This window comes from Mesocricetus auratus, unplaced genomic scaffold (genome assembly GCF_017639785.1).
Source record: "Mesocricetus auratus isolate SY011 unplaced genomic scaffold, BCM_Maur_2.0 Super-Scaffold_100003, whole genome shotgun sequence".
NCBI lineage: Eukaryota > Metazoa > Chordata > Mammalia > Rodentia > Cricetidae > Mesocricetus > Mesocricetus auratus.
This window is the reverse complement of record NW_024429188.1, coordinates 107322396-107334057: the sequence shown is the minus strand read 5'-3', so window position 1 is coordinate 107334057 and position 11662 is coordinate 107322396. Positions and strand designations below refer to the sequence as shown.

Here is an 11662-nt window from a genome sequence, read left to right as displayed (position 1 = left end):
ACCCCACACACACTCACTCAGGGGAAGCATGTGCTCCACAGTAGAGTCAACATCAAATCAGCCCCAAATGCAGCTTTCCAAAGAAGTCATGAGAGTTTGTGTCTAAAATCTGAACTATTTTGGATGGGAGTCATTCTTCCCTCTCCTCCCAGCTTCTCACCCTCTGGATACTGTTTCTAATTTTATTACCACCAGATCCTAGATCTTGGTTAGATTTGGCCCAACAACAATCCCTTGGCTCTGGCTCACCCTGGCAAAGAAAAAAATGGCAGCCTGGTGGTCTCTAGCCAGCAATGGAAGGCTTCTTGGCCTATTTGCCAGGAGAACCTTCTGTGAATCTGTTTGGTTTTATGGGTCAGAGTGAACAGCTCGATACAGAGGTGCATGCCTGTGATCTCAGCACTTTGGAAGTGGAGGCAGTAAGACCATCTTGGTCTAAAGAGATCTTATCTCAGAATCCAAGACAAACAAACCAAGATAAAAGTGCAGACAATGGATCAAGGTAGAACCCCCAGGACGCCTTTCCGCACAAGTGTGCTGGCTAAGGATTTCTCGCTGGGTCAGCTGGAATCCCAAGGGAACAACTTATTTGGATCCTGAGATTTTCTCTGTCCTCACTAAGAGTCAGGTCTGTAGCACTGGCTCAGGGCGTTTGCACTTGAGTGATGACAAAAGGACCATCACTGCCCAACTTCATCCTTCTTCTGGTTTATTGTGTCTTCACAGTCATCTCCCCAGACTCCATCCATCTCTAGGAAGGGAACGTAGCTCTTTATCTACATACCCTTCCCAACAACCACGCACTTTCCACAAAAAGAAAAAAACTCCAACATGGGGCTGGAGATGGTTCAGGGATAAAGAGTATTTGCTGCTTTTGCAAAGGACCTGGGCTCAGCTATCAGCACCCATGTGGTGACTCACAATCATCTGAAATGAAACTCCAGACCCAGGGGACTTAATGCCTTCTTCTGACCTGTGAGGTTACCAGGGACACATGTGTTAAACATATATGCATGCAGGCAAAACATTCATACACACTGAAAAATACAACTTTAAAATATATCCAAGTAATGTTTGGAATATAAATGAATCGGTGAGCAGAGATCTTAAGATTTATTGCCGTTTTTCCTGTTTTATTAAACAAACCAGTCTGGGTACACATTACAGAGTTGACTAAAAGTATTAAAGGAACCCTGTATTTTCTCAGAGTCTGGTAAGATAGGAACAGATGTAAGTAATCAAAAACTAACATTACAAAGGTAACATAACACACTTTCAATTATAAATACAAACAATAGCCCAAAAAGAAACAATCATCATCATCTAGAACCAGAACACAAAGCTGCCCTATACTGTTTCTTCTCATGCACAGACTAAGCTTGACCCCCGTCATCTTACTTAAAAGTCAGACTGTCCTTTTTAAAATCAGTAAGTGGGCAGGCACAGCATGGCACTAATCTGTGGGGCCCTTTCTGCCTTGGGCTCTCTCTTCCTCATCTCTCAATGCCTCACGATATAAGAATGAGAAAGAAATTGGATCCCTCCCTGTAAATTTGGCCAAAAATCCTAGAACTTGCATCTTGGTGGTTTCAGAGTAGGCTCTCGGACCCCATAGGAACATATAACGCGCAGGACAACTCTCGGGCACCTGCCTATATTTCAGATAGTTTTGCTGCACTAAATCTCTAGTGAGGAATTCCCTGGGCTCCCCATAAATGAAGTGTTCCTTCCCATCATATATTCCCATCACATTCAGGAATTCCCACACGCTTTCTTCAGAGGCACAGTTCCCCTCTACGAATATCACTCCCAGTATAAGTAACAGGAAGCCGTTTCTAGGCAATCTCTGGCTGTTGTCATTGTATGTGAGGTTCAGTGCATTGGTAAGGACAAAAGAGCTGTTCACGGGATCATTTTCCTTTATTACAATGCCAAAAATCATCTCCAAGCACTTCAAAGCTTCCTGAAGGATGACAGGGAATTGTTTCTTGTAGTCCTCTGTGACGATGCCGAGCATTTCCACTTCTTTGACAGGTTCTTTCATTTTGTATTTGAGGATCAGGAGATTCACTAGTTCAGTCACCTTTCGCTTTCTGAGGTTTCGCCATGAGGGATCATCATCTGCCAACTTCAAAGTGTTTAAACGCTCTTCCTCTGGGCTGCCATCCTTTTCGTCTAGGTTGCCACATGAAGTGGGGGAGTCAGAGCGCTGGTAACGCTGGAAAATTCTCAGCATCCAAACAACAGCCGCTTCCACCTCATCTAGACTGCCCCATGAGAGAGGACGGGATGAGAAAGTGAACGGTTGGGAGGGGCATGGGGCCGGTAAAGTGACTTTTAAAGAGGCAAATAATGTGGGAGAGACGGTGTCACTGTCAGTAGTCTCCCATTCTTCTTCCATCTCAACCTCCTCTTCATCTTCCTCTTCCCCTTCCTCCTCCTCTTCCTCCTCCTCCTCATCATCCACTTCATCTTCTCCCCCTTCCTCCTCTCCCCCTTCCTCCTCCTCCTCCTCCTCCTCCTCTTCCTCCTCCTCCTCCTCCTCCTCCTCTTCCTCCTCCTCGGCCTCCTCCTCTTCCTCCTCGACCTCCTCCTCTTCCTCCTCGACCTCCTCCTCCTCCTCAGCTAATCTCTGTATTTCAAAAGCATTCTGGATAACTTCCTCAAGGGTGAAGAATGGAAAGTACGGCATAGTGACTCTCACTAGAGATGGTAGGCTGAGGTATACGCAAGAGAGCAGATGAATGGATCCCACATACCTGGGGGAGAGAAAGGTAGTATGAGTGGCCTTAGCTAAAAATCTAACTCCTGATGACACTAACAAAAGCATACTCACAAAACTTCTTTGTACGTGATGTTCCTAGAGCCCCGCTAGCCTGCTTTTTGCCTTGTTGCTTGTCCAAGCGGAACCTGAAGAGGGATATGAGAAAGGTCCTCAGCATTTAGGCAACTGGAAGGTCCTGAGACTCCAGGGCCTACTTTGGGGACCCCCTTGGTTCTGGGCTTTGGGTAGCATCCTTGGTGCACATTAGATATACTCATCACCATGACTACTTGGCTCCCTGGGTTATTTCTATGCTGTGATTTGAGGGGATATTACTCACATCAAGACCCTCAGCCCAATTTCTGATAGCGCTGTAAGATGAGCTGAGAGGGCCTCAGAAGACTGTAAGAACCCTAAGCTGCTAAATGCAGCTAGGTTAGATGTTACTCTGAAATCACTCATTTCAGGCAGACGGTCCCCTTTGAGTTTACCTTTACTCTAGAAAGTCTTAGATCCTACTCAGCTGCTGGACTGAGACAACCCCCAGGGATAGCATCTCACACTCCTGAGACAAAGAAGAAGTAAGGGAAACCCATTCCCAAGCACATCTATCAAGGACCACCCCCAGGTGCCAGTTAAGAACTGACCAAACTCTGCTTCCATCTCCTCTCACTCTGAAACCTTGGAGTCTGGGGCTGTACCCTCTGCTGGCCTTGGCTTGTTCCTCTGAGCAATGCTTTGAGATCACCAAGATAGAGAAGACATGTACCACATACAACCACATCCCTCAGGGTGTCCCACAGGCATGGGAAATGGCGCACCAGACACACTCTCCGTCCTAGTAAGGAGGGTTGGACCCTCAGTTCCCACTCAGAATCTTTATCTAACTCCTGGTCATCCCAGACTCCTCGCTCTGCTGACCTGATGTACCTCCTCGCCATATAATTCCTCTTCAGAGACCACATTCCTCAGTTCCCTGACAATGTGCGGCAACACATAAGAGATACTAGATAATATCACAGCCTTACACAAAGGCTTTCCTTCTCCTCCCTGGAACATTCCATACAAACCTAAAATGGCATCAAATTCAATGACCTGTCAGGGTCTGTTGAGGGAAACAGTCCTACTTGCAGGAGAGTCACCTTTACTGTTAAGCATGATCTCCTCTGATCTGAAGTGTGTCTGTTTAACCAAAACCTCATCACCCTGAAACACTACAATCCCTTGGCTCTTTGGAGAGCTTGGGGCAGATGTTAGAGTCCATTCCATTAGAATACCACAAAACGCACTTTCCGTGGGCTAGGAAAAAGTTGACAGACTCCACAGGATCCCTTTCTTCCCAGAAGGAGTGAAGAAGGGGAGAATGGAGTAAGACAGGGAAGAGAACTGGGCGGTGGTGGTACACACCTTTAATCCCAGCACTCGGAAGGCAGAGGCGGGTGGATCTCTGTGAGTTCGAGGCCGGGCTGGACCGATAGCCTCCAAAACAATACAGAGAAACCCTGTCTCGTAAAAAAACAAAAGAAAAAAGACAGGGAGGAGGGAAACTTCTGTCCTCACCTGAGATCCCTAACTTGGTGGCAGGCTGAGTCAGGGACTCGTGTCTACACTGACTAGCCCTCACTGAATGTTACCTCTTCAGATCAAAACCCTTCACACATCAACCAGAAAAAGAAAAAAAAATGAAGTGCCACATCAGATAAATCTTGCCTGCAACATCCTAAGGTTTACAGCAGGAGCATGTTGAGTGTGGGCTCAGCTCACTCTGAGATTAACCTTATCGCCATGTTGTCTTCCTATGTTGATAGCAAGAGAGGGTTTTTTTTTTGTCTTGATGCAACTAAATTGGCCTTGATAAGATCTGGGAAGTCCTTCGCTATAGAGCACTGGTCATCTTTGACAAATGTCATCTATTTCTCTGAGAATCTAGTCAAATGTGGGAAGCACGCCATGTCTTCTACGTTTGTCTAGAGTCTCCCAGGGTTGACAGCTGACAGACCCCATGGCTTTAACAGGAGGGGTTGTACCCTGTTCTCCCTCAGGCTATTTATGTTGCTCCTTGAGATCAAGGCCTCACTTCCATGAGACAAACTTCCTCAATTTCCTGCAGAAGTGACAAAACACATGTCGCCACTATTGCCCATATGTGGGATGCATGATGGAGTTTTTGCAGGGCCTCTGCTGTCTACAACAGTAAGAACTGTAAATCATCCTCAAGGGATTTATATTTACTCCTGGAAAGCCATCCATATCCGGCCTCTATTCTGTTCGTGTGAGGGTACCTTCCTTAGTTCAAGGGTCCCATTTCTTTCATGTACCAGAAAAAAAGAAGGAATAAGGACTGTGTGCTTGAACCCAGAGCTTTTCGGGCTCTACATTACGAACTGCTTTCTGCGAGGGTCTCACTATCTGTTACATGTAGTCTCCTCATTCTTTTCTCAGAGTACTCTCCAGCTTGAAGCCTAATGTGCTTCCTGAAAGGAGCCTAGCCTCCTCAGGAAAACCTGCTGATTCCTTCCAAGATGGAAGTCTAAATACCGTACCCCAAACGCCAAAATAGGCGCCTTTAGACTGACAGCAAAGGGAGGGCATGGCTGAGACTCTTCAAATTGATAATGAGAGGCCTTCTCACTCCTCTGGGGTCTTCAAATGCGTGGCAGCACCAGCCCACCTCCCTCTACTGATTGGGGAGCTAAGGTCCCTGAGGCAGGAAGCGAAAGAGGCTCCTCCAAATCCAGTAACCTCTGCCCCCATGGTTCTCAGAACTAACAGCTGGGACCCTTCAATGCAAGGGGGGGAGAAGTTCTATCGTTCCTCCACCATGGTGTGTCCTGATCCTACAGGAACCAGTACTGAACCCTCCCTTTACTGGAGCCCCTTCAGGAAAGTCGCCCTTCCCTTAACCTTCTATGAGGAACCCCAGGAAATGATATAACCCATAAGCTCTGTCCCTCCCTAAAGCATCCTAGGGACAAAGCATGAACAGATGACACCAGTATCGGTAGGGAAGAGGCGGCTCTCAGTTCGCCCTCGCATTTTCCCATCAAGTCCTGGACTTCTCCCCTACTTATCTGAGTCTAGCCACCTCAAAATACCTCACCTTACTTGGAGTCTTGACGTGGAATTTGGAAATAACTATAAGCCATGACCCAGCCTAGAGACCCTAATGATAGATGGGGTTAAGCCTCCTCTACATCCCTCTCTGCCTCCCCCCCCCCGGTTGGGGTAGAAGATAAAGCCCTCAGATTATATCACCTTACAGAGTCTGGAACTTCATGTGGACATTCCGAGCGATATCTCTGGGCAGATGCTTTTAAATAACACCAGGACTCCTCCTGTGCTAACTAACATATGCATATCCTCCATCCAAACACCTCGCTTAGGACTCCCAGACATGGAACTTGGGAATGATTATGACAGCCTTGAAGCTGTGACACAGAACGGATGAGGCATCATAAAGTTCTCGGGGGACAAAGGGGCTCCCAAGCCATCCCTCAGAGTCCTCCTTATCCTCTATCCTGTGACACTTCTCAAGGCTGGGACACTCCCACGCTGACCAAAGTCTAGTCTCCTTCCAAACAGCCTGCCCTCCCAAGAACAGCCCAACTCCCGTGGACACAAACAGTACGCACCCGACCAGGCTGCAGCCTCCCACCAACTGAACTGTACAAATGGAATTAATGCCCCTTTGCTCTCAGGGAGGCCAAATCTCCCACTCTTCCCTCGGAATCTTCTCAGACAAGGTTGGGAACCCTCTCCAAAGCCCTCCCATAAACCTTTGTCTCTCTGGAGCCCCCAACATAGGAACCGGGGTGGTTGTGGGGGCAGAAATCAGAGAAAAGAGTTTCTACTCAGCAGGAAGCCTCCTGAGGATAAACTGCTGAGACAGGTAATACAAGCACCCGCAACGTGTGTGTGGGAGGAAACGGTTCCAAACCCACGCCACGTGCCTCCCTTTAATATGCCCAAAGCTAGGAATCCTTGCCCGGTGACCAGTCAGCCCTTTCACCAAAATCTCACCTCTCTAGACAAGGAACGAACTCGTCAGGAGCCTTAGGCGGTATTCCCTTGAAGTAGAAAAAGGGGCCGTCCAGTATCCCACGGTGGGCGGGACTCCCGGTGCTGTTTCCTGTCCTCCCTTCAATGATTGGCCAAGCCGAGGACCTTTCACTCTGTTGCCATGAAACCATGGGCCTCAGAAATCACAGAGAGAATTCTAGAAACAATACATCAGGGAACCAGGGACCCAGAAGTGGGCACCTGTAGGCATTAGGAAGGGGCAGTCTGGAAGCCAGGGCCAGGGAGGACTACTATTCTATCTATCTGAAGGGAAACGACCCCTTCATCCTTTTTATTCCTCACCTGATAACCTAACTAAATGGCTTTGTTAGATGCCGTATTCATTTACACTTGCAACATGTAGGTCATAGTATGCCACACACTAGTATGTTTACTGTGGGAGGGCATGGCTGGAGAGTCCGAGATATATAGAGTAGAGAAAGCTCATCCTAGCTCGAGTCCCAACTTGTTGAGACAGGATTTCTGTGTGTAGCCCTGACTGCCCTGGAACTCACTTGAATTCACAGTGATCCGCCTGCCTCTGCCTCCTGAGTGCTGGGATTAAATGAGTACGTCACCATGACCAGGCTCCAGCTTGCCATTAGCTGTGCCATTTCTCTAGGGCCCTGAGTTCACTGGAATTTAAGCAACCAGTACCTTGCTGGAAAGCCAGCAGGGGGCAAGTGAGGCGGCAAACTTTTAAGCCCCAAGGCTTCCCAGAGTTTACAGTGAGATAGGGTGGGGCTGAGATACTAGGAATGCCTGTAGCCTTTCCCAGAGTATTTACACTTAATCCAGACAAGGTATAAACCCCTTTCTCTTTGTTGACTGAATGCTCTGTCTTTCAGGTCAAGGTCCTCATTCCCCGGTCCATTTCTAGATAGGAAAATGAAAGAGCAGATGCCGTCGTTGATCGCTCTGCCCAGACCTTCTTTGGACAACACGCCCTGGGGCCTCTCAGAGCTCAAAAAAGGGCAGACTTGGGCTGATTGTTATGCAAGGAAAGTCTCATAAAACTCCCCCACCCTTAGTGTCAAAGCTTGCACTACTTTCTGTGCTAAAGTAGGCTTGCTGTCTCTAAACCTTGACCTTCAGCTCCTTGGAACGTCCTTCCCTGCAAGCTGCAAAGGAAGAGGCCCGCTGTTTATCCTGAATGCTCCTCCGTAATCTCCCAGAGCTGACCTCAACAGCAGGATGGCATTGTGTGGGATGTCCTCTGCTGAGAGGGAACTGCTTGATCTTAGTCCTCTCACTCTTGAAGGCCCTCATTGTGTATCCAATCCCTCCCTGCCACCTCTGAACATTTGTCTAACCAAAACTTGTAGATAATGGTGTTGAGTTCTGGGCTAGATAGGGGAGAAGCCGCACCCTTGACAACAAAGGACCCGCCACACACACACACACACACACACACACACACACACACACACACACACACACACACACACAGAGGGTGTTTTCACCAGTGGTAGCCTTAGTCTTTGGAAGCATTTTCACCTAAAACATTCCTATAAAGGCAATTGAGAATAATTTCATTTATAGGTTTTATTTAATGAGAGGAAAGAATGAGAAACATGGAAGCAAGGGAAGAAAGTATGGATGAGAAGGAAAACATGTGGGTTAACATGTGAGAAATAATACAGAAAATAAAGCAGGCACAGAAAAAGAAAATGAAGGTGTAAGAGCCTATGCAGGTGAGACAACTAAAGCAAAACAACTAAGTAATTAAAGTACAAGGCTGTCAATATAAAAATAAATAAATAAATAAATGCAATAGAAGACATAACATCAGTTAGCATTTCTTCTTTAGTTGCTTGGAAAGTATCTTTTTCTGCCCCCTTGTTTGTCTTTTGCTTAAGACTAGGCAGGTGTGAGGAGGGCTGATACACTTCAAAATTCAAGTAAGCCGTGTCCATCATTCCTGCTAAGAATGTTTTCTGTGTTGCCCTATGCTTTCTGTGGGAATTCCCCAGTCTAAGACTCCATTCCACCCTGCCCACTGCTTGCCAATTAAACGTCATCTCTGTTGTGCTGCAGACTCTTATTTTTTACCTGGGGCATTCTGTGACCCAAGTTCTGAGAGGGTATAAAAGGCCTACCCATGCTTGCGCTCACCTTTGATCTTGGATGCTTTTTTTTCTAGACAGATTTTTCTTCTCTTTCCTAGTCCACAGTTTTTGCCTGAGGTTTTTGCCACTAACTGGTGTAAACTGTACCCAATTCAGCATATTTTTCATGTCCCTGTGTTGTCATACGCCAAGCTAGTGGTAGGGACAGGACCTTTTCAGCTTGTTCATTCTCAGAAAGTCTGCTTTGTGGTTCCATGGTACACTTCTGCCTCAATCCCACCAGCCAGTGGTGCTCTGACCTACTCTGCAGCCATGGTATATGCAGCCTGGTATGTCTCCACAACCAGGCCAGTCTCTCTCCAGCTCGCCACTAGGAGTGGACCCTACCTCCATGGCTGGACCACTGACCCAGACCTCCGACGAGTAGCACAGGTAATTCCGAGAGAATTTTGTAGATCTCAGCTTGAGTTGTTTCTTCTTTGTTCAGCTCTTTCTCTCATAGGAGTAGAATCTTGTTTGGTTTGGTTTGGTTTCTTCGTTTACCCTGCTCTCTTCATTCACTGTCACAGAGGCAATTTCTAACTCACCCTCTTACTTAGAACTATGTTGAATATTTGACCAAACTTATAAAAAAGTACCATTATTTTCTCTTCAAGCTATGGAGTTAACTTACAACGAGTTGGCAATGTCCCTGTTATATACCACAGGCTAACATACAAATCCAGTGTTGGGAATGGGTTATCTCTTTGAGAGTGGTTAGCCCATGAGGTCCCATAGTCCTCTAAACATTATACACTATTGCTAATGCTATAGGTTACCCTCTGAAACTTGATAGTAAGAACCTACTGCTGAAGATATCAGATACTTGAATGATAGAAAAGCTGGTACTGATTTGGAAACTACATTACTTCTGACCAGCTTTAAGAGTTCTTGGAGACACTATGCATGCTAATGGAGAGGAAAACTAACCATCAATCTTATCCAGCTGTGAATCGTGTGAGCTACAATAATAATTGGCCTGGAAAGACATAGCCACTGGTATGATGGGGGCACAGAATTATGGGAGTGATCAAGTACTTTCTGATTAAATTTAAGTCTCAGTCCACAAGATGAAATCTCTAGCTGGCTCCATTATTAGGCCAAGAAGCTGTGTCTAGAGAGACCACAGGCCCTGGAGGTTTAGCCTACTACTATTGCTCTGCAAAATGATGTAGTATTAACTCCTAATGATTTATTGTTATACCCACAGGTTAGTGCATCAGTAAACCTTCAGCAAAACAGCTTCCTTCCGTAATAGATGGTAATTAACACAAAGACCAAATTAGTCAAGGCTCAGAGAAAAAGAAATTAAGGATTACTAAACCCTAAGTGGGGCATTTGTATAACATCCCCTGCAAAGACTTAGAGATCAGTGCAGAAGACAGGGTAGAAAGAACACAGGAAGAGTTAGATGCAGTAGATGATTCCAACAAAACTGTTTTCCGGGCACAGCAAGGCTGTACATGTGAACTCACAGCGGTTATGACAGCATGAACAAGACCTGTAAAAGCTCAAGCCAGATCAAATCCCAGCGTGCAGAGTAGAGCTGAACACAAAGTCCCACACCTAGGCAAAGGAAAAGCTCAGCTTTCCTTAAGAGTGTAGCCCCTGGCAAACCAATGCTCCAATGGGAGACTATGCATTCTAGACTAGACGAGAAACACACAGTGAACTTAAATTGGTGCAATAAAAAGAGAACACAAACTTGGGTGGGTAAGGAAGAGGCTGAATTTTGGGGAAGTTGACAAGGGTGCATATGATCAAAACACATTGTACAAACTTCTCTAAGGACTACTAAGAATGAAAATAAACAAGTTATCATGTAAAACAAAAAGTCCTGGAAATTTAAAGACTAAACCATACGCAAATATATTTATTTTTTAATGGGAATATTATACATTTCCAAACTCATTCTACAAAACCAATATTGCTCTGACACCAAAACTGGACAAAAGCACAACCACCACCAGAAAGAAAACAAAAAGAAAAATATAAGTCAATTTTACAATGACCATAGAGGCAAAAAAAATCTTTAAAAATTCTGGTAGGCTGAATCTGAAAGTATGTAAATAAGGTCATTCATCATGATCAGGGTTTCAGGGATTGTCCACATAAAAAAAATCAATAAATATAATCACATAGACAGAATGAGAACAAATACCATATAATCATGTCAATAAATGCAGAAAAACACTCAGTAGAATTGACCAGCCCTTCATGATAAAACATCTCTGAACGTTTTAATTATTGGAAGTCCATACCACAACATAATGAAGCATATATATGACAAATTTACATCCAATATACTAAATGAGGAAAACCTGGAATCATTTTCTCTAAAATTTGGAATATGACAAAGATGTCTTGTTGCTCAACTCTTATAATACTGCAGATGACTAAAAGGTTCAGCAATTAGACTGGAGAGATAAACAAAATATATAGAATGGGAGGAAAGAAAGTCAAAACATGCTTGTTTGTAGGTTATGTGATTCTAAATCCATGGAAAGCTAGATTCCACCAAAGGCAATTAGAAATGATAAGCCAATTCAGTGATGTTGTAAGAGACAGGCAATGCTCAGTACTAGTTTTTGTACAGGAATAGTGAACTTGCTGAAAAGAAATTATGAGTTTTATTCTATCCACAAAATCTAGAAAAAATAAAAGCCTAGAAATAAGTTAGCCAAGGAAGTGAAAGAATAAATAAATTTGCATAATGTTAGTTAAAGAAATT

General features: G+C 45.1%; 1 protein-coding gene across 1 annotated transcript; it reads right to left on the bottom strand.

Annotated features, from left to right (window-relative positions):
* Positions 1 to 1119: 1119 nt before the first annotated feature.
* LOC110339357 (melanoma-associated antigen 10-like) lies at positions 1120 to 6894 on the bottom strand. The gene is made up of 3 exons (XM_040743913.1): positions 6785 to 6894; positions 2837 to 2910; positions 1120 to 2759 (listed from the first exon to the last, which is right to left on the bottom strand). Exon 3 carries the CDS (start codon positions 2690 to 2692, stop codon positions 1454 to 1456), a length of 1239 nt encoding a protein of 412 aa, XP_040599847.1. The 5' UTR covers positions 2693 to 2759; positions 2837 to 2910; positions 6785 to 6894; the 3' UTR covers positions 1120 to 1453.
* Between the last annotated feature and the right edge of the window lie 4768 nt (positions 6895 to 11662).